The sequence below is a fragment of the Pinus tabuliformis genome, chromosome 6 (assembly GCF_031772625.1).
Source record: "Pinus tabuliformis cultivar Carrire ecotype Pingquan chromosome 6, CPIR1, whole genome shotgun sequence".
Taxonomy (NCBI): domain Eukaryota; kingdom Viridiplantae; phylum Streptophyta; class Pinopsida; order Pinales; family Pinaceae; genus Pinus; species Pinus tabuliformis.
Window position 1 is genome coordinate 1,893,233,669 of NC_142292.1, and position 24,894 is coordinate 1,893,258,562.

Here is a 24,894-nt window from a genome sequence, read left to right on the forward strand (position 1 = left end):
CAACTCCATTCTGACAAAGTTTCTTTGGGGAGGTCTGAAACCTGCTAGAAAATTCCACCTCGCCAAACTGGATTTGATTTCGCCCCCTGTCAAGCTTGGTGGTTGGAATATTAAAGACCTTGCCTCTTTCAACTGGGCTTTGTTTCTTAAGAAGTTTTGGAGGGTTGTGCGACATGAGAGACTTTGGCAACGCGTCATCTCTGCAAAATATTTACAAAATATGTGCTTCTACGACTGGCTTTGAAATGGTGCTTTGATTCCCTCACAAATCTTTGTTTCTTGGTGCACCCTGCTCACTTCTAAACATTGGTAGTTTTCTTACCTTTGTTGGTTTGTTGGCTCGGTATCTTCCCCCAAGATCAGACTGGACTCACTAGTTGGGATGATTGGTAAACATCTTTTATCCCCAGACCTAATCACATACTTACATCATTTTGGTTATCATGTGCTCAAAGATATCTCAGCTGTTGAACTCTCCTCTTCTTACTACACTCACTGGAAAGACACTACATAAATCTCTCTGCCTTCCCACCTTTGTCTCAAATGGACAAATTACATTATTAATTTGAAACTTTAAGGGATCATTCTTTCTAATGCTGAAGACAATCTTGTTTGGGCCAGTGGAACTCAATTAGATAAGATCATTGTAAAAGAAGCCTACAACCTCATCACTATGCCTCCTTGCCCGAATCTGATTCACCCTTGATTTGCTAGGGTTTGGAAATGGAATTTCCCCCTCAAGCTGAAATGTTCTTTTTGATTGGTAGTTCACAATCGTATTCTCACTTGGGAAAACCCTGTTAAGAGGGGTTTCCAGGGTCTGGGACAGTGCTACTAGATTTTCTACAACCAACTGTTTATCGGATCCTAATAGAATATTCTACCAATCTTTCCTAAATAATTGTTTGCAACAGTCAGGACATATCATCATCGAATCTGCTCCTCATATGATCTCGTAGACTCTTTGACTTCATTAGAACAAAGACACTTTGTTTTGCTTAAAATAATGCAGTCGCCCAAATGTTTCATCTTCCTATAAGAGGAGGGTGGTTGTTTACCCCAGAGTTATGGAACACAGACAACAAATGATATTACAAAAAAATACAAAACCTTCAATTCACGGGCACAGAGATACCCAATTTTAGTTACAAGTTGAAATATGAAACTTCAAGTCATGGGACACTCTATATTTTGAATCTCCTTTCAAGAGGAGGTATCTAGGCATTGCAGGTTTCCAATTTTATAAACGTAAATTTGTATGCCACAATGGATTAATCCTAGATACACGTGATCCAATGACAATGATCCAACAATGTATTTCTTTTACATGTAGTAATGGCAAAGTTTTTTCTATTTGAAAAAAACTTCTACAAAGCGGTTTATCAGGTGGGCGATTGCTAATCGTCGAAGCCACTTAATTTCCCGTTTAAGGTAGCAATTTACGGGGACCGTTGTAATTAACTGTTCGATGCTTCCAGGATCATATGACCACCAGCAGCTTTTGGATTTTCAAAAGGCATTGTTTAACTAGCGATGTGAATATATATATAATTCCGCATTTTTTGGATTGCAAAATCTATGTTGATGGTTTGTTTTTTAATTAATTTAAGAAAAAAATTGAATTGAACATCATCAACACCACCCCGATATTATTTCACAATTTGACTATGGTAATTTGACTCAATTTATCTTCACAACGAATTACATTAATTGGTTCAAAATGTGTTGACAAAAGTTTTCTACAATAAATCACATTAATTGGTTCAAAACGCGTCGATAAAAATTTTCTGTATCTCATTTACGTCAAAATTCTTCTTATAGTCAGATTTCTTTTTAATTCCAATCAGATTTAATAAATACTCTGCTCCAAAAAAGCCAACCTTTTCCGAGGCGAAATCGTCAGGTGTTTAGACTACGGATTTTGGAAAAGTCTCAATGCCAACGACCATCTCCTCGTAATTCTTCTGCCAGACATATGGAAACTGCGTTTTTATCAAAGGACGTGAGGTGTATTTGTCCAGCAGAAAGTTTGACGTTGACGGTATCCAAACTCCATGCAAATTCATATATACACTTCCTATCTTCTTGACTTTGTTGTCAAACCGTGGTATGACAAAATGCCTATAGATCATGGACATTCTTGAAAGTCTGTTAAACCATTCCAGCATGTAATGTCACAGATCTAGGGACGTTGTACACGTATTCTTTCGGATGAAAGCAATCCAACTCATCCAATCCAAGCAAGGTCGATCGTCGACGACAGGCTGTTGAGTAGGGACGCGGACAGCTGGAAATCAGTTTGACGTGGCCCACATCGCGTTGTGGACTAATTGAAAAGGAATCACTGATTGTGGTCGTGGCACGACCTTTATCATTTATGATATACTACATCGAGGCCTCCATTCACAACCCCCTGCCTGCTCTCTTGCTATCTTCTCTCTTTCTCTCCGTAAGGGATTTTTCTCTTGACTAATTTGCTATAGTTTTTCAGATCGACTCTGTAGAGTTTCTGTTACGACACGAATTTGCATTATTCGTCGCCAGCAACCAGCAGACAAGATGGGGGTGATTCACTGAAATTCTCTGCTTCGTTTTTGTTTTGGGATTGATGAGCTCAGCCTCCTCCGCACCAGCACTGGCGCCGTCACCCAAGGCAGGAACAACAAAAACGTCGCTAGTTCAATCTCCTACAGCGGGATCGCCCGCTTCTCCTCCGACAGCCACTGCCCCCACTGTTCCTTCTCCTGCGTCCGCTCCTTCTAACGTCGCCACTCCATCACCCTCAGCCTCCTCTCCTTCTAACGTCGCCACTCCATCACCCTCAGCCTCCTCTCCCTCAGTTCAAAGTCCAGCATCTAGCCCCTCGGCTCAAGGCCCAGCCACAGCTTCGCCACCAAGCACCAGCAGCAGGGTTGCCACTACCCCGAGTTTGGAGACGATGGCTATATTTGGAGCCGTCCTGCTTGGAGGAGCCGTCTTCCTCCTTTAGTTAGTTGTATCCTGCGTTTTTTAGAATAGATGAGATGATTGTTTCTCTTTCTCGAATTCTTTTCTATGATTCCAATCCTGGTTTGGCTTGACAGAGTGGATTGCCACCATATTCATCGGGCATTCATTATTGTATAATTACGTACTACTGGTATAATTTTGTGAGAGCTTTTATGATTTTCTCATGAATAGAATGAACTAAGCATCATATTCTTAATGATACATAAACATGACACAACTTTCCTTGCCTTGTACCTTAGCGAAATAATAACAAAATACTTTACGGAATCGCTAATCTCTGTGAATAGTTACAATGTTATGTTTTTAATTTTTAGCATGGCTGGTAAAGATAAAAGTTGTTTAGATAGGCATATACAGAAAACAATTCAAACATATAAACGAATTTGAGCACAGTGGTTGAGCCAAGGGCTCCCCAAAATCGTCATATATATTGTAATGGGAGATGAAGAGCTGCGTTCAGAAACAGATTTGTTTCCATTCCTGCAGGAAGAAGCTGTTAAAGCCAAAGTCGGGGAAGGTGTCGGGAATGTTGTTTGGCGAATCAGAGGTTATTGTGGATCCAATTAATTTGGTAATTTGTGGGCCTTTGGCCTTCGAAAAATGCTACAAACAGCTGGGTGAAATCTAACTGGAAATAAACTCGACACATCGATATATTTCCCTGGTAGGTCGCGGTACGTGAGGGCAGTCACATCTATCGCGGATAGACAGGATCATCGATGGTGGTCAATGATTTTGATTCATTAAGTGCCAGCAACCAGGTTTTGATTCAAGGATCGACACCCGTAACCTGACCCCATTGTGAGTTTGCTTCCCTTATATGTGTCGTTTGAATTTTGATCAACATAATCAGATGAAACAAATTCAAAATTCTTTTACGGAGCTGGCCAAATCTTAAGATCCTGCATTATGAAGAATATGTTGAAATCTAATTTCAACGCAGACCACCAGAAACCGTGAACCAAGCCAGAAATCGTTCACCGGATTTTCTCGGAGCGATTTGTCGACGAAGGAATAATCCGGCAAGGAGCTCCGATATAATTTGGAGCCGACACGTGGTTCAGCCCTGACGTAACGCAACGTAAGAATCTCGGGAGTTAATGTTCAGCATATGTTGGCCTTCCGATATTCTCCTCCTCCGTTCGATCTACTCCACCTTTTTCGTCCGTTGATTGTCCAAACCTGCATACGGAAAACATTAAAAGGCTTGCGTGGATTAAGTCTTTGAGTTTGACCGCCGTGGAAGAAATGTCTTGGAATTTAATGGTGGTACGAAGATTTTGGTGGCCCCTTTTTAATATGGTGATGGGCATACGTCCCATACGTTTCTTTTATATTTCTTATATACGGCATGTATTAAATGTGAAAACGTATGTAATAAGTTTTTTTTATGTTTTTGAGTGTGTTGACTTTTATTATGTATTGCACACGGGAGGAAAAATACTATGTGTGTTCGCAGCAGCGAATGAGAACCAGAAATGTTTGCACAGCAGTGCGAAGAAACTATAAGGAACAGATTGTAATGCTTTTGTAATGGTGGTGTTGGCCATTTTGTAAAACTGAGGAGTAGCGAAAAACCATGTGTGGTTTTGCACAGCAGTGCATAAAGAAAATGGTGGAGCGATTTTTGTAAGCCTGTGTATTTTTTATTTACAGCAGTAAACTTATGTAAACTTTTATTACAGCAGTAAGTTGTCTTTCACAGCAGTGAATATAAAAGGGATTTTACAGTGGTAAATATTTGCATCAGGTATTCATTCTTTGCATCAGGTTTTAATGAATAGAATGTTTTTATGGTGGTGAAATACTCTGTCTCTCAGTGAATTTTTTTTAAGTCTTCCTGTGCACAAAAAGATCCTGGAGTAAAGTAAAACAGAGCATTGCCTCTGTGTTTTATTTTCTTGGTTTTTGGTATTTTCCCCATTGAAATATACCCAACAGTGGTATCAGAGCAGGCTCAGGCTCTTTAAAGAAGTTAAAGAAGCTGAAGGGAGAAGGTTGTTGCTGCAGCAAAACTTCTCAGGCAGACAGAAGACTCAGACAACAAAGGATTCAGGTATTCTTCATAGCTATCTTGTTTGTTATTGAAGAGACAGTCAGTGTTTTAAATACACAGTCAAGGAATGGCTAGCACAAGCACTGGTATGGGTATATTTAACACCCAGCTCCCACAGTTTAATGGGAAGAACTATGACTACTGGTCAATAACTATGAAAGCCTTGCTTGCTTCCCAAGACTTATGGGAAATAGTTGAAGATGGTTTTGAAGAACCAGCAGATGAAACTGAGTTCAATGCATTAACTTAAGGAGAGAAGGATCTGCTGAAGAGCAATAGGAAGAAGGATTCAAAAGCCCGTGTGTTGTTGTATCTAGCAGTAGAGTAGAGTATATTTCCAAGGATAGCAGCACCTAAAACATCAAATGAAGCATGGCAAACCCTCAAGACAGCCTATCAAGGCATGGAGAGAGTGAAGACAGCGAAACTACAATTGCTGAGAAAGGATTTTGAAAACTTGAACATGAAGGAGTCAGACAACATTGAATCATTCTTCACTCATGTGATTGGTGTAATCACACAAATGAGAACTCATGGAGAAACAATTGAAGATAGAAGAATAATGGAGAAAATATTGAGGGTCTTACCCTCAAGGTTCGATGCCATAGTCACCACCATTGAAGAGACAAAGGATCTCTCAAACTATTCATTTGATGAACTACATGCATCACTGATAACACATGAGCAGAGGTTGAGTAGGAATGAAAACTCATCTCTTGACCAAGCCTTCAAGACCCAGATGTCCTTTGGAAGAGGAAGAGGTCAAGGCAGAGGAAACAAAAGAGGAAGAGGCAGAAGCCAGAACAGAGGTGGAAGGAACAGCCCATCAAATGCACAAGGAAGAGGCAGCAATCCAAATCAGAACCAAGGCCAAGGCAGCAGCCAACAAAGAGAACAGTTTCATGCTCAAGGACAAAGGTATGATAAATCTAATGTTCAATGCTATTATTGCAAAAAGTATGGACATTATGCAAGTGATTGTAGAAAGAAACAACATGATATGAACAGTAGACAAAATGCAAATGTTACAAGAGAAAACAGCAGTCAAAATAATGTCTTGTTAGCTTGTAACATGGCTGAAACACATAGTGAGGACATATGGTTTTTAGACTCAGGTTGCAGCAACCATATGACAGGGAATATAGCCCTCTTTTCAGCCTTAAATCAGAATTTGAAATCAGAGGTCACACTAGGAACTGATAGTAAAGTCTCTGTTATGGGAAAAGGGGAGATAAAAATATTTACAAAACAAGGAGAAAGGAAAACCATAGCAGATGTCTACTATGTCCCCGAAATGAGATGTAACCTCTTGAGTGTTGGACAACTTATCCAAAAGGGCTACAATGTTTACTTTGTAAATGATGTGTGCACCATCATGGACATACCACCCAGCAAAAGATGCATTGCTGAAGTGAAGATGACAAGGAACAGGATGTTCCCTCTCCGGATCAGGGCAGACATGAAAAACAAAGGTGAAATTGCATCAGTCACCCAAGAGGCCTTCCAAAGCGTGCCAAAGGATGAGAACTGGTTATGGCACTTGAGATTCGGGCATCTAAATTTTGGAGGCCTAAACTTATTGAGCAGAAAAGGAATGGTAAAGGGATTACCATTGATAGAGAAGCCAGACAGCCTTTGTGAAGGTTGTATATTGGGCAAACAACATACAGAAAGTTTTCCATCAGGGAAAAGCATAAGGGCAAAGACACCCTTAGAGATTATCCACTCAGATTTGTGTGGACCAATGCAAGCTCCATCATTAGCTGGCAGCCTATATTTCTTGACATTCATTGATGATTTTACAAGAAAGACTTGGATATATTTCCTCAAGAACAAAAGTGAAGTTTTTGAGAAATTCCAAAATTTCAAAGCACTTGTGGAGAACCAAAGTGGGCTGCACATAAAAGTATTGAGAACTGATAGAGGAGGTGAGTATATCTCAAATGAATTCCTAAAGTTTTGTAGAGAAAATGGAATACATAAACAGTTCACAACTCGGTACACTCCGCAGCAAAATGGAGTTGCTGAAAGGAAGAACAGAACCATCATGGATATGGCGAGGAGCATGCTGAAGGCAAAGCATTTGCCGAATGAGTATTGGGCTGAAGCTGTACATTGTGCAGTTTATATTTTGAACAGGTGTCCTACAAAGGCAGTCATGAACAAAGTGCCAGAAGAGGCATGGAGTGGGAGAAAGCAAGGAGTCACCCACATGAGAGTTTTTGGGTGTGTGGCCTATGCACACATACCAGATCAGCTAAGGAGGAAGTTGGACAGCAAAGGGGAGAAATGCATCTTCATTGGATACAGTGAGGAATCCAAAGCCTACAGGTTGTATATCCCATCCACCAAGAAGTTTTTTGTAAGCAGGGATGTTCAATTCATTGAGGAAGAAGCTTGGGATGGAAGCATAGAGAAAACAGTGAATGTCAAGAACTGTTTGTCTCATGATGAAGATGAAGAGGAGGTGGCTGAAATGCATCCCCAAACAGCAGCATCAACACAAGGACAGCAAGGGACACCATTGAGGATCAATGAGAGTGCTTCTCCAAGCACACCACAATGAGGAAATTCAAGTGCATCTTCAAGCACTTGCACACCAAGTGAAAGAGGTAAGAAGTTTAGAAATATAAGTGACATTTATGATGAAGGAATTAATTCCTTATTTGCCTTGTATTGTCATGTTGATGACCCTATTCATTTCGAGGATGCAATTAAAGATAGGAAATGGATAGAAGCTATGGATGAAGAGATGAATGCCATAGAGAGAAACAAAACATGGGATTTGGTTGATCTACCAAAAGGTAAAGAAGTCATTGGTGTGAAATGGGTCTACAAGACCAAGAGCAATGCTCAAGGCAAGATTGAAAGACATAAAGCAAGGCTGGTTGTCAAAGGCTACAAGCAGCAGTATGGGAGAGATTATGAGGAGACTTTCGCCCCGGTTGCAAGAATGGAAACCGTGAGAGCAGTGCTATCCATAGCAGCACAAAACAAATGGAAAGTCTACCAAATGGACGTGAAGTCAACATTCCTAAATGGAGTGTTAATGGAAGAGGTTTATGTGGAACAACCTCTCGGATATGAGAAGAAAGGTGAAGAGCACAAAGTGTGCAAATTGAAGAAAGCTCTTTATGGGCTGAAGCAAGCGCCAAGAGCATGGTACAGCAGGATAGATTCTTATCTATTGGATAATGAATTTGACAAATGTGAAGGAGAACGCACAGTCTACATCAAGGAAAATGATGGTAAAATTTTAATTGTTGTCTTGTATGTAGATGATGTTATTTTCACTGGAAATGATATTTATCTTATTGAGAATTTTAAATCAGTCATGAAGGATGAATTTGAAATGACTGACATGGGTTTGTTGAGATACTTCTTAGGCATAGAAGTAGATCAAAATGAAAAAGGAATTTTTATATCTCAAGCAAGATATGTCAATCAAGTTTTGGGCAGATTTAAGATGGAAGAATGCAAGGCAGCAATCACTCCCACAGTGATGGGATTAAAACTCAGCAGAGAGGACAGCAGCAAGGATTTTGATCCTAGCTTGTATAAAAGCATTGTGGGCAGCCTTATGTATTTAACAGCAACTAGGCCTGATTTAATGTATGCTGTTAGTTTAATTTCCAGGTTCATGGAGAGGCCAAAGGAGGCACATTGGCAGGCAGCAAAGAGAATTTTGAGGTATGTCAAAGGTACCAAAATGTTTGGAATTTTATATCATGCCTCAGAACATTCAGATTTGGTTGGATACACTGACAGTGATTGGGCTGGAAGTGTAGATGACCGGAAGAGCACTTCCGGTTATGTTTTTCATATGGGTTCAGGAGCCATCTCATGGGCTTCTAAGAAGCAATCCATTGTAGCATTGTCTACAGCAGAGGCTGAATATGTGGCAGCTACAGCAGCAGCATGTCAAGCAGTGTGGATGAGAAGAATGTTGAGAAGCTTATGCCAAGAGCAGGCAAAAGCGACAGTGATTTTTTGTGACAATAGCTCAGCTATTGCATTGTCAAAGAATTCAGTGTTTCATAAGAGAACGAAACACATTGATACCAGGTTTCACTACATCAGAGAATTGGTGAACAATGGAGAAATTGTCCTAGAACATTGCAGGACTCAAGAACAGGTAGCAGACATCTTGACAAAGCCACTGGATCAGAAGAGCTTTGAATTTTTGAGGAAGTGTCTCGGTATGACCGAATGCCCAGCTGTTGAAATTAAAGGGGAGTGTTGAAATCTAATTTCAACGCAGACCACCAGAAACCGTGAACCAAGCCAGAAATCGTTCACCGGATTTTCTCGGAGCGATTTGTCGACGAAGGAATAATCCGGCAAGGAGCTCCGATATAATTTGGAGCCGACACGTGGTTCAGCCCTGACGTAACGCAACGTAAGAATCTCGGGAGTTAATGTTCAGCATATGTTGGCCTTCCGATATTCTCCTCCTCCGTTCGATCTACTCCACCTTTTTCGTCCGTTGATTGTCCAAACCTGCATACGGAAAACATTAAAAGGCTTGCGTGGATTAAGTCTTTGAGTTTGATCGTCGTGGAAGAAATGTCTTGGAATTTAATGGTGGTACGAAGATTTTGGTGGCCCCTTTTTAATATGGTGATGGGAATACGTCCCATACGTTTCTTTTTATATTTCTTATATACGGCATGTATTAAATGTGAAAACGTATGTAATAAGTTTTTTTTATGTTTTTGAGTGTGTTGACTTTTATTATGTATTGCACACGGGAGGAAAAATACTATGTGTGTTCACAGCAGCGAATGAGAACCAGAAATGTTTGCACAGTAGTGCGAAGAAACTATAAGGAACAGATTGTAATGCTTTTGTAATGGTGGTGTTGGCCATTTTGTAAAACTGAGGAGTAGCCAAAAACCATGTGTGGTTTTGCACAGCAGTGCATAAAGAAAATGGTGGAGCGATTTTTGTAAGCCTGTGTAATTTTTATTTACAGCAGTAAACTTATGTAAACTTTTATTACAGCAGTAAGTTGTCTTTCACAGCAGTGAATATAAAAGGGATTTTACAGTGGTAAATCTTTGCATCAGGTATTCATTCTTTGCATCAGGTTTTAATGAATAGAATGTTTTTATGGTGGTGAAATACTCTGTCTCTCGGTGAATTTTTTTTAAGTCTTCGTGTGCACAAAAAGATCCTGGAGTAAAGTAAAACAGAGCATTGCCTCTGTGTTTTATTTTCTTAGTTTTTGGTATTTTCCCCATTGAAAAATACCCAACAGAATAACCAAGTCTAAATCTACGTTTCCCAGAGGAAGAGAAATCCTCGATAACATCCCAAACATCGTTTCTCGATACCATCTCAAATGAGTGGGATGTTATTGGAATCCAAGAAAATGCGGCAGGCCGAACTGATTTGAAAAATAGAGTTAAAAAGATTAAAAAACAAAAATTACGTGTCCTGTCATGGGGCAAAATTTAAAACGCTGATAAAAATGTAGGAGCTTGGTTTTTTAATCTTTTTCAATGTTGGATGAATGAAACATAAACTGTTTTCTATGAAATGTGAACTAATTTAAAAAACTAAAATTGCTTTCATAAAACTAGTCAACTAAATAACCAACCTAACTTTATAACTAAATAACCAACCTAACTTTATAATGGATCATGATACTTTACAAAAATATGGAAGAGTATGGAATGTTTATTAAATTAGTCAAAAGTTTGAATTTATTAAAATAATATATTTATCATTTTGCATGAATTGAATTTAATGGAATTGAATTTAATGAGAGGATAAGTACATTTATCTTAATCATTCAAAATAAATCTGGAATTTATCTTTATAACATTCAAAATGAAATTTATCTAAATGTGGTATATTATTAATCAAAATCTAATGAGGTTGTCTAATTTTTATATATTTTGGTTTTTTTTGCCAACAATACAATTTGAAAAAGATCGTAATTTTTGGTTTTTTAAAATGCTCTTTTCAATACATAATTAAGTTTAGCCCCTGAAAATCTCATTAGGCAATTACATTGTGCAGACTACACACAAACTTATAAAAAGCCCTTGAGGCAGGTGGATTGTGCAGTCTACACAGAAACTTATGATTCTAACTAATAGCTACTAGATTTTGGGTAAAATTGACCAGAAAATATACCAAAAAAGGGCCAAAACATAGAAGAGTGAGACTATGACAAAACTAATTAGGCCTATAATTTTTTTTAAGAAATAAATAAAAATGCTAATAACACTTAGCTCTACTTTCTTCATGCTCATTGCATAGAAAAAGAATTTGATCTAGGAGCATCCTTCACATCGGGCAATCCCACATCTACTAAAACAATTTCTTGTATTGTGTCTTAGTTACAATTTTTTTTTCTATTTTTTTTTCCTAAGGGCAAAGCATGGTTGAGTGTGGAGTATTTTGAAATGAAACAAGAAAAAGGTGGACCGACATAGAATACAAAGCTTGGAATACATATGGAGTGATACAAAGCTTGGAATACATATGGAGTGAAAATTTTGTTAAATAAAGACATTCTAATACATCAATAATACCAACCAACTTAGGCAAAAAAAAATATTATCTTTGAATAACTTGTGCATCTATCTCAAGGCTCCATTTGGAGCTCCATTTAGCATAGTTGAAAGTATCCAAATGACATGTTATCCTCCAATATTCCTCTTTCTTTTACTACAATTCCAAAATTAGATAAAAGATCCACCAAGCCTCAACTACACTGGTTGACTCTCTCTCAATGTGAATGATGTTGCTTGTGCCTTCTACCATGATTTCTCCAATTACCATACACAATTGATGCTCAAACAATGAAAGATTGAGATTTGTGATAACTTACCACTTTGAATCAACAAAAAATTTACGCCACTTGAGCTCTAAGTAGATTTCCTTTGTATTTGACTGGAATTATCTATGGGCATTCTTATCTTTTGTAACCACACCGTCTAACTCTACTAATTTTTCATTGACAACTTGAATTTATTTAAATTCCTTTTACTGCTCAATAAGGGTAGTCAATGCATTGGGTTCACTATTCAAAGATTGAATCTTCTCTCATAATTTATCAATTGGTAAATTGGCCTACTACACAAGACCCACCAATCTTCTACTTCATTGCATGTTAGTTGGATTTCAATAGTTCCTTTGTGTAGGTAATCCAATATTTCATGTGCCTTAAAAACCAAGTACTTGGATTTCAATAGTTCCTTTGTGTAGGTAATCCAATATTTCATGTGCCTTAGAAACCAAGTTTACTAACCTTCTCCATATGTTCTTGGAACTACTAATTTCTTTGAGAGTTCTTATCTCTCAACTTAATTTACAAGAAAATCGTCTATTTCCATAACTACCTCCACAAGTAGATAGTTTGGGAAAAAAGTAAAAAATGTTAAAATCCAACTCTTTCAACTCATCCAAAATGTTCTATATGTGGGGTTGGACAATCTCTAACTTGTTCTCATCCTACTTTAAGCTGGAGATTTCTGTTTGAAATGGCTTTGGCAAGCTTGACCTATAATTGTGTTGGTTTGCTAAAGTTCAACATGTCATTGTTCAGTGTCTAGCATTTTACTAATGACCTACTCCATGACTAACCGATCCATTTACAATAGATCTACAAGATACTCATCCTATAAGTTGATAATGTGCTCTCGTTACTTAGCTATAGAATTTCTAGGTTAATATTAATATAAGGGTATCCTACCAGTGATGGATTGTTCTAACAGTGATAGTCACTACTACACGAAAAGGTATTTAAGAAATATATTTAAGACAAAATGACAATTTCGTATTAAAATTATCATTTTGTATTAACCCCTTTTGTGTTAAAATTTTCTCATTTTATATTTAACACCTTTTGTCTTAAAATGATCATTTTTTTAAAAGGTGATTATTTTGGCACTTTTCAAAGTCGGTGCAAGATATTAACTCTTCAAAGTCTCTGGGTTTGAGTGTTGTAGGGTTTTGAGAAGTGTTTTGAGGTTTCCGGAGAGAAAAAATTTGTAGGGTGGGCCTCGCATTTCAGGAGAGAAAAAATAGAGGAGCCATGGGATATACAAGAGGCTGATCAGCAGGGCAGACCATCATCAACATTGTTCAGCTAGGAGCCTCCACGGAAAGATGAATCTCTACATCAAGCCACTCCTAATCGCTTTGCAACATAACTGTGCTTTAGGTGCTTCTAACATCTTTGGTCTACTATTTTTTTCCGGGTATGTTCACTGCACTCTCCAGATAGGGGAAGCGGGCAGGAGAACGACCAGGCCTCAAACGATGTCAACACTACCCTGTACGTGAAGTTTACATTGTTCGGTATTTTCGACAATGGAATTTACAACATGCTTGACAACGAAATTTACAACATCCTTGACCCTCGCGCAATAATCTTTGTAGGTGGCTACGCTAATGCTCTCTATGTTGATTCACTCGAAGTCACCTATGACTCCACCTAGATTGAATATACTCTAGAACAGAGAAACGTATTTGCCCTTCTTGTCCTCGGTCGGATACGAGCTTATGATCAATTCCTGTCTGTACTAGAGTAATACAACTTTGACACCCAGAATCCCACCTGCAATAACAAGAAAAGTCTCATTGTGGAGATGATTCGACATCATTAATGGATTAAAAAAATAACAGTATATCGAAGCATGACACCAGATTGAAGAGCATCTAATAATATGTAAGTGAACAACTGCCACAGGTAGGAAATATTGTTGAATTTTAACTATCATGGTTTTTCCCTGGTTCTTGGATTAGAAAAGGAAATTTATCGATGTACATTAAAGAGGGATCTAAAACAGAGTTTTGTTATAATTCCTTGGGAGCAGCTTAGCCTCCCAAAATGGTACCCTGATATCTGCCTATACATGGGCAAAGACCAGATTTTCTGTTTTAACTGTCAAAGATTAGGCTTAAACTTGATTCCACATGTTCACCTTAGCTTAGCTTGGGAGTCCCTCTACCAAAATATTTCTTCCACTCCTGCTGTTAAAACAAGGAAAATTCTCATCATGTAGCCGGTAGCGAAGAGAGAGCACGTAAATGGGATACTGGTGGAGAATTCTTCCAAGATTCACATGGGAAATCATCGGTTAACTTTTCAATCTAGAGAGAAGCCTTTCAACCTTACAGATCATCGTGTGAAGATTAATTCAAAGTCCAAAACTGGTAAGGAGTCCAAGAAGCCCAAAGAGCCAATCTCTCCAAGCGAAAATATCACAAAATTTCGAAGTTCTCTCTTTATGGATGGTGGTACCAAGAAGTCAAATCATTCATCACCTCCTTTTGTAAGTGACCCCAATTCATATAATTCTTCTCTGATAAAGCCCCCCTCTGTTTATTCATATTAGTCTTTAATCCAATCTAGGCCATGTTTGAGTAAAAAATCCAAAGTGTACTCGAACAAAAGGAGTGGGATGGGTCAAAAGTCCATCACGTTCTGCCGAACAAGTGCAAATGTGGATTGGGACATTCACCGGCATGGGGAGAGGTGTCTCCACTGAATGGAAAATCTAACACCAAATCCAAATCCTCTTAGTTATTCGCATATACAACCATCTAAAGGCACCTATATCCTCCCACTCAAACACCAAATCCAAATCCTCTTAGTTATTCGCATATACAACCATCTAAAGGCACCTATATCCTCCCACTCATTGAGAAGGACAACTATGCATTCACAATGCCAATAAAGGACATAATCATGAAGCATCACATAGAAAATGGCATTATGGAAGTTGTAACAAGGAGTGTTGACAAACAAGACAAAGAGGATGAAAAGGATGTTGCTAGTTGTTCAAGTTTTGACTTGTTTGAACTGAAAATTTTGGAAGATATTGATATGAATATCTACCAAAACGAGCTTCGTGTGTATTGGACTACTCATTGGGAGACCAATAAGGCCATTAAAAAGGGCTTAATTGTGTGATAGAAGAAGATTTGTAAGTTGTAACTTATCATATAGTGATCTTCGCTTATGGTGTTGCTTTAACGTTGCAATCTATATGAAAATTCATAACTTGTAGCAACTCAAATGAAAATTCATAACTTGCAGCAACTCAAATGCATAGTACAATGTGCATAAATCACTTGTGCTTGATGAGTAGTTTATTAGCAACATCCAAGGATGATACTTTGCCTCGTTGTGCAAGTTCAGTATCTGATGTTGTGTTTACCTTGTAGCTCACAAGGATTGGATTTTTGTGTTTGTTTCTTTTATTGGTGACATTGTCCACTTTTGACAAGCATACCCTAAATATGGTAAAATAATATCCTCAACATCATCCTAGAGCTTCTAACACAAGTATGGTAATCTTGCGTTTGAATCCTTGACCCACTAATTGTTTCTGTTGTCCCAATTAAAATGATTTCAAAGAAACACATAGTAATATAAATATAATTTAGAAATAAAAATAGTCAATTTCTAATACCAAATTGGTTTAATGAGGTTGTCAACATGCTTACTCTGTCTTTCATTTCATCCAACTTAGCAACTTAGTTTCTCATTAAAATATTTATTTTTCAAAATTGATTTCTGAGCATAAGATGCCTAATACAACATGAAAGGAACTATCTTGGTGTTTTCATCTTCCTTAAGTTTCTGTGGCTAGCTCAAAGACATGAACCTTTAATGGTTGTCTCAGAAACTTGGATGTTTTGTTTTTTGCTCTGTGGCATTAGTTAGAAAATGAATGATGATTTCATTGAAGATGAGGTTTGTGACAACTAGAGATAGGCATCTTTAATTTTATTATACCTATCACTATAATAACGTTCAACATAATTACTATTGCTCATTTTTGTGCCTACTGTTAGATTAAATTTGGCTCTGTGATAAATTCATGTCAAGGTTTCTGTTACCAATGGGTATTTTCATGGTATTTCATGTAATATAGTCTATTTCATGGCTTGATTACTTTGATGACCTTACAACTATGCTTACACTGCCTCAAATAATTTAGCATATAGTATGAAAATAAGTGTATGCATACCAAATTAGTGCAGCTATTCAGAGCTGAATTTCTGTAGAAATTTGATGTAGTAATAGGAGATGTTGCACTTTTGACAAATCGGTGGAAGATAGTGGACTTCAAACAACCTTAGGTAGAATCAGGCCTAATTGTCGTGGATCTGGTAAGAGATAAGTTCCAATGAATGGGCATTTCTACATCAATTTACATTGGAGATGTGGTGTATGACTACTGCAATTTTCCTTATCATAGGATTTATTTTATGGATTGTGGACCATAGAAGTAACCAAAGGTTTTAAGGGCATCCAAAGTAGCGAGTTTGTAATGGTCTCGTACATGTAGGTTCGTGCATCTCTCTGTAACTTTAACTTGATTTCTTGTTTGTGATTGTTCACTCAATATAATTAAGATTGTACCTCAAATATTATATAACACTTGTCGGGAAACCATAACTTTTGGCTTTTATTGTGTAATAATTTATGCTACCAAAACAAAAGTTGGAAATTCCGAGTTTTCAAGATTTTTTCTTTGTGTTAATTGTATTATGTTTTGTATTCCATGAAACTCATTATTATTGAATTAATACAAGGTGATGGTCTCCTTAAATGTGGAAATCTACTTATTCTGATTAACTTACTTGAGAATAAACCCTAAATTAGGACATGTTTGCAAAATCTAATGGAAAGTTGGGAATCTCAATCATTCAAACCACATAACATATCTCTTTTGGAAAGAGTAAAGGTCTTGTTCGTTCAAACTACATCATATACTTTTGTGACAAGAATTTGACAATATATGGTATAGCTACATTTGAAGTGGTATTTATGTGTAAAATGAAATGTCTTACTAGAGTCAACTTGACACTGACTTTGCTAAGGTTCATTAAGAGATTCATTCATAGTGCCATTCAACTTAATAAGAGGGGACCATTCTTGGAGCAAACCAATTATTGATTTGAATCCATTTTCTTGCACAAAGGTGATGAACATGCTACAAAGTTTTCTCTTTTCTTTAATCTCAGGAAAAACAAATCTGCAAAGTGATCATGTCGGCATTGTCACCAAATAAGTGCCTTTAATTTTTCCTTGCAATGAATTTGAGTCCTTTCCTGTACCTAATTTTCAACTGGTTGATTTTCTGAATTTTTGAATTTTTGAAAGAAAGATACTAAACTAATAAACAAGAAACTTTGTTTCGGCAGATTCCAAGCATCATCTATCTAATATCTCCAACAGGGGTTGGATATTCTTACTCAGACACAAAAAATGATTACATTATTGGGGATATATTATGTAAGTACAACCTCGGATAACTATAAGATTCTTCCACACGTCTATCTCATTTCCTTTCCCGATTTGAAAGTTTAGTGTTTAAATGTAAAGCTTTGGTTGAACTTTGAAGGCGAAGTGTTTACATGTAAATTTTTTATTGAGGGCAACCAAGCATTAGATCACTCTCACTATGGTCTTTCCCTCTTATGTGGCATTACTCAGACACAAAAAATGATTACATTATTGGGGATATATTATGTAAGTACAACCTCGGATAACTATAAGATTCTTCTACATGTCTATCTCATTTCCTTTCCCGATTTGAAAGTTTAGTGTTTAAATGTAAAGCTTTGGTTGAACTTTGAAGGCGAAGTGTTTACATGTAAATTTTTGATTGAGGGCAACCAAGCATTAGATCACTCTCACTGTGGTCTTTCCCTCTTATGTGGCGTGAATATCTAACAGGTCACAACTCCGCCTATTGATGAGGATATGTGAAAGTTTTAGGTTATTTTGGCACATGACAGGAAAATACTTTAAGGAAATAGCATGTCTCTATGGATGTATATAACCACGCGCTGAAATCAATCCACTATTTTCATCATTGAAATGTCTTTCAATCCACTATTTTCATCATTGAAATAAAGACATGCATGGACTAAACTTGAAATGAATAAGGAGAAATAATTCATAAAAGATAAGTGAAATTACATGGACTGAACTATACATTTGCAAGCCTTACTAATAGCAAACTTATAGTGTAATGCAGTGGTTGGAGGAGTACCAAAATTGGTACAAAATCCTTTCTTTATCGTAAGTGAATCATATGCAAGTTTCTACGTTCCAATTCTTTCCCAAGAAGTGGTCAACGGTATGTCGGAATGGTTCATATAGATAAATCCCCAACAAATTTTATGTTTTTACATTTCTTCTAATGTCAGGTGTCTTAACTTCTAGGTGTATTGTTTTCCTTTCGTTTTACACTTGTCTTCTATCTTGCAGGGATTGAAGTGGGTGTTGAACCATATGTGAACTTTAAGGTCAGGGCATGGTTTTAGTTCAATGATTAGAAAATTACATATCATAGTGCTCTGAACGTGATCAAATTGTTTTGCCAATCTATTGTATTTTCAAAGGTAATTCTTACATCTACATATTGTGGCATTATGTCACGGTCGGTTACCTAATTGAGAGTGAGGTTACATATGTGAATTATGATGGTAATGTTTGTGTTTTATTACCATCGTTTTAATAAAAATAAAAATAAACGTTATTTTGAATTAAAATTTTTATATTATTATTTTTTATCAATTTTTGTTGGATAGTTAATGTAAATTTGAAAAAAAAAAATATGTTAAAATAAAAATTCCAAGTTATTATTATTTTTTTTTAAATTAATTTTTGTTTATTAGTTAAGGTAAACTTGACTTGGTCAAGTTATCAATGGTTTTTGTGCTCTGAGTTTAAGAGCCCATGGTATTGCCCATGATATTCATGTGGAATATAAATTATTTAAAGGGGGATTAAACCAGCCTAGATCTATCTTAACCCAAGATCTACCAAGTGTGGAGAGTTATCAAATCTCTTGATATGCAAATATGTTAATGTGCAAAGAAATTAGATCCTCTCTGTAGTTGGTAAATCCGCAATTAAAATGGATTTAGACTAGTTATTTTCAAACACCAAAAATATATTAAACTTTATACATAATTGATTGTTTTACATCTCAGTAAGGAGGATATGCTATCACTATATACATATATATATATATATATATATATATATATATATATATATATATATATATATATATATATATAATTAATACAATTACGTATGTATTTATGTGCATGGAAACATTTAAAAATACAAAGAAAAGTATACATAGTAAATTGAAATTTTTGAAACATGAAAAAAATCAAATTTCTTTAAATATATTATTTTTTATCATTTAATTCTATGTTTTTTTATCATTTAATATAAAAAAATTAATATATCATATAGAATTAAATGATAAAAAGTTACACACTTTAAAAAAAACGCCATGAATTTAAACTTAATATTAAACCTACAGAAATATATACATTACTTTAGAAAAACTAGAGACATAAGTATAGCTTGATTCGATTATAAATAAATGTTTAATATCGTTTTTAATTATCACATTAAAAAATGACAACATCAATATATTTCGATTTAAAAGGTTCAGAATTGTTTTTTTAAATCCATAAAAATATTGTTTAAGTTCATCTTCATGCTTGTACCATTCCTAATTAATAAATTGTGTCACTTACACGTTCAAGAACGTCCACAATTATATCATATATCTCTACCTATCATCCCACATATATATATATATATATATATATAATTTTAAAATATAATTACAAGTTATATTTTTATAAATTAACATAGATTTATCTTTACTGTGAATCTATCAAACACAAAGAGGATCAAATCTTTGTAGGTATAAACATTTTCTAAGTTTTTTACTCCAAAGAAGTTTTTCTATTTAGAAATTTGATCTTCTCAAAACTTAATAATTTTAAAGTTAGAATTAATTTATTTTGATTTTAATAAAATATTAGAATATTATTTTTTATAATAAAAATAAAAATTAGATAAATTGATATTTAAATGCAATATAATGATGAAGAAGTCGGATGAGAAATAAGATATGTTAAATAATGAAAATAATAAATCAAATTAAAAAAAAATTGTGAAAACAATTATAAAATTAAAATAATATAATTTTGTCTAGCCTATAGGGGCATTCTACAACCTTGTATGTTGTGATGTGTATGTCACATCTCCAATAAAATAAAAAAAATAAACCAAAAAATATTTACTTGATGTGAGGCCAATGAAAATAAAAATATTATAACATTGAAAATGAATTATTTAGTTCATGTTCAAAAGGAGTAATTCATTTCAATTTTTGTAATATTTTCATTCACATATATATATATATATATATATATATATATATATCACCCAAATACTAATTATAGAATGTGTCTCTTGGCCCAACCAATATGACCAGTATGTGAGTGATGTATAAGTATTTCACATCTCTAATAAACTATATATATATATATATATATATATATATATATAGATATATATATATATATATATATATATACTTGATTTGGGCCCAAAAAAATGAAAATATTATAGCACTCAAAATGAATTATTTAGTTCACTTAGTTCAGTTTGAGTGCTATAATATCTTCATTTTCTTTGAGCCCACATCAAGTAAATATTATTTTTTATCTTTCATTTTATGGGAGACTTGACATATCTACACATCACTCACATAATGGGTTGTAGAATGCCTTTCTTGGGGCAATAAAGTGTGCTCATGGAAGATTGATACAAATATTGGCTATGACACTAGAATGAATAAATCAAAAAAGTTAGTAAGCATGGCCAACGATTAATTAAAACTTTAAATTCAAGAATGAATATATATATATATATATATATATATATATTTTCCAATCGAATTTTATCTACCTACAAGACTATTAAGAATTTTTTACTCAATTTAGTTGATTTGAGATGTGGATGTTGTAATCTTGTGTCCTAACATGTTTAATATTTTGACTTAGTCAAATTACATAAAAATAAATAAATAAAAAATTATGAATTAAAATAAGACAAAAAAATTATGAATTAAAATAAGACTAAAGTAAAATAATCACTCTACCATCGTCAATTTTTGACTTTACATTTTGAATCAAATATTTTAAAATGTAGTATTTTTATTTTAAAAAATTATATAATATTCTTTAATATAATTTTTATTTTTTCTATAAAATTATTCATTTTTTTTAAAGTGGTGAAATAAAATAAAAATAAAAATAAACCCTATTTGAAAACATTTTTACTTAGTCAGCCTAAAAATAAATCAATAAAAAAACTTTAAAATAAACATAACTTCATGGTATTGACCAATGGTATGAGAAAATATGGTATTAGCCCATGCTATTCATGTGTAATATAGCCTATTTAAAGGGGGAAATTAAACCAATGTAGATCCATCTTAAGTCCAAATCCCTGAGGGATTAAAGCTCTTGAGTTATAAACCACCTCTTTTAGAGTGAAAGCAAATTTGATCCCTCTAGACCCTTGGTAGATCCAGAGTTAAGAGGGATCTAGGCTCGTAATTATTTATTGCTCTGAGAGAGGCTCTCTAGCCTAGTATGGTAGAGATGTTGTAATGTAATGTTTAACATTTTAACTCAGCCAAACTACATAAAAATAAATAAATAAATAAAAAGATTAATGTAATCTAATGTAAACATTATAAATTTGAACAAATAAAATAATAAAATAAAAATGACCAGCGGTATTAAAAATCTATGGTATTCATGTGGAATATAGTCTATTTAAAGGGGCGAATTAAATTAGCTTAGATCCATCTTAATCGTGCATCTAAGGTGGTATGAACCTAAAAATATTTTGATTGCACAGAGAGGATTTCTCATGTTGAGCCTCCATTTTGTCCAAAATTTCATAATTTAACTGAATAATCATATGTGTGTACTATGTGTCTATAATCATTATTATTCGTTTTGTTATTATTAAGTTATTATCTAGAGGCATTTAGAGCTGATAGTTGTTGATCTATGAACTCTTCTTGTTTTGTTAATTTAATGTGAAAATGTCATTAATGTCAAGCTCTTTTGTGGCAGGTGCTAACATTCCTATAGTAGCAGTTCCTATACCATTTGTGCCTACACCAACTCTGCCTACACCAACATGCCTCCACCAACATGCTTGCACTAATTTGGGGCTTTCATACATTGACACATCTCTAGGGAAATATGAAAGAGGTTTTTGTTCAAAATATTGTTTGAACACTTCCACATAAGCTAAGATACACCCAGGTCGTACGGATTTATGTTTAAGCAACAATTAATGCCTTAGCCCCAAATTCACAGCAGTTTCCAAACTGTCAACTTCTACCTCAATTTTTATGCAAGTGAAGGCGAATAGAGAAATTCTAGAACATGGGTTTTGGTCCCAATATAGCAAATTGACAAATACTCAAACTGATTTCTAAAATTCATAATGGTATAAAAGTTACATAATGGTCTTTGAGGTAGTTTTCTAAAAATATACTGTTTTTCCAGAATTTTAGCATCTTAGATTTCAAACAATCATTTTTGGGAATGATTTCCAAGGAAATGGATATGAACCAGAACATTCTAAGAGAGGTTACTGTTGAAAATATAACAAGTTATATTGCCTCCAAACTTTTTCTGAAATTCGTAATGGTTAACGAGATATGCATAGTTCTTTGAAGGCATTGTGTTAAAAAGCTGATTTTTCGAGAATTGTAGAAAATGGCCAGATTTAGGAAATTCGTGCCAGATTTTCATTCCTTCAATGCGTAAATGGTTGTACTGATATTCTATTGATGAATATCAGTTGGGATTCAATCCCCATGTTGTTTGCTAAGGAATAGAGCCAAAATTATCATGAAAGAACAATGTAAAAGGAATGAGTCACGTAGGTGTGAAGGCTAGTTTTTGGTAGATGGAAGATTGTATTATGTAAATCATATTTGTTTGCAGGAGGAGGGAATCGATCTTGTTGTGCAGGAAGGGAGGAGCTACGCATTAGTGGGATGATCCCTCGAGGGGACCAGTAGAACCAACGCAACATTGTTTTATGAATTTGTAATGAGGCTTCTGCAATGAACTTCTTCGGCATTTAACTTCGAACTATGGTTTCTACTCTAAAATGAGTTTATTTGGCAATCGCTTTTGATTTTTTCTCTCCTAAATGTTTTAAATCCTATGATTTAAATTTCTGCATGGGCAACGAGCTCGGTGGTTGGGCCCACCAACCAGTTCATTGCCCCAAACCTCTTAACTTTCTTTTACTGCATTTTAGTTTTCATAGTGTGAGTGTGATCTTAGATAATTCTGCAATTTCATTTCATGGCTCTTATTTCTTATTACAAATATTTTCCTTGATCTCATTGCTGCATAACAAAGTTTATTTCCAGAACACAATGGTGAAATAATTTCTGAGCAAGAATTCTGGTTAACTTAACTTAACATGTGTTCATGATTGCCTTTAAATATTATATGAGATGGATTCCTGCACTTTTGCAAGCAGATGCCCGGATCAGCATAAGGAAATATTGTGAATCTTGTTGACAAAATGCTCAGAAAAGTCTTCATTATAATTAAATGCTACATATATTATAAGGAAGTATTTAATAAGATCACGGTAAATAACACAAATTATATATTGGTTCTTATTGCATATTTCTCTTACAACTAAAGTATTGAATTGTCTTTAAAAGAAGCAGTGCATTATTATCTTGATTATTTTTAAAGCATTCAATTATTTGCTTAGATTCGTTGGAATGAAGTTGCTGTGTGATTTCTAGTTTCATGCTTGCCACATAGCAGTAATTTTTAAGAGGTTTTGCATTCCTTATTTCTTGAATCACATTCTTTTGAATGGGGCCTACATTACTTTGCCCCCTGGACAACTGAGGAAGACTTACTGCAAGAGTCATCTCAACCCAGAAGAGGAGCCAAAAGTAGATTCCCGGAGTGTGTTCACTTTACATTCAAAGAGTCTTGTTCCTTTTTCTTGAATGATGCTTCTTTTGAATTTCTTGCAAGAGCTTTGTTTTTATTTAACAGATCCATGAGGTCGTATTCTGGCATATATTGTGCTACGCCTCTAAGTTTACTTACCCGGAGACAAATTAAATGTTGGTGTAAATTTTTCATTTATACCGCCCAACATTTGGGCGTCGCGTTACCAAGTAGGCGTTGTAGGATAAGGCATCAACTATTTGTCATGCTTTTCCCTTTCATTTGTAATTGAATTTCTAGATTAGCGAAACTCCCCTTGCTTGTTGAAGCATACTGGACGACATTCCCAAAGAGCTCACAAGCTAGGTTTTCCTTTCTGCAAATGAGTGATTTCCTTTACTGCAAAGTGTGATGCCTGATTTGTTTCTTGTTATGAAACCAGCTGACAAAAAGATAGAAAAGATAGATCAACAACTTAGAAATTATCCTCTTCGAGGGGGCAAACTCCTTTACATTACACAAATGAACAATTCTTGCATGATACAAAACCTCCTTTCTATATATAGGATTCTAAGGGGTCACAATATAACCAAAGCCGATCTAACACTAATAATATAAGGGCACACAAATAACAATAGTGGGATTCTATGGGGCACAATAATAACAATACAGGGAAAATATGGGCACAACAATAACAGTAAGGGATACAATGACAATAGTAATGGGGGAATCACTAGTATTATAGGGACCTAACATGCCCCTCTCCTTCAAAAAAGTGTTGTCCTCAACACTTGAGTAGTTTTGGATGCTTCTATAAAAATTCTCATCCTCCCATGTGGAATCATCAACGGGTAAGTTCTTCCACTTGATGAGATACTCTGAAATTGATCAATTTCATAGTTGTCAAGTTCTTGCTTCTTTGACTTCCTTAAGTTCCAATATGATTTTTCCTTCCTCATCAAGTTTTGGCAATATTATTTGAACTGGGAGCTTGTCACCTATAACCTTCTTTA

The 24,894-nt window shown here is 35.2% G+C and overlaps 1 protein-coding gene across 1 annotated transcript; it reads left to right on the top strand.

Annotated features, from left to right (window-relative positions):
• Positions 1 to 2,569: 2,569 nt before the first annotated feature.
• LOC149266731 (uncharacterized) lies at positions 2,570 to 2,989 on the top strand (the record flags this gene model as incomplete). The annotated part of the gene is made up of 1 exon (XM_089409061.1): positions 2,570 to 2,989. A coding segment is annotated over one exon (420 nt), but the record flags the coding sequence as incomplete, so codon positions are not given.
• Positions 2,990 to 24,894: the final 21,905 nt, after the last annotated feature.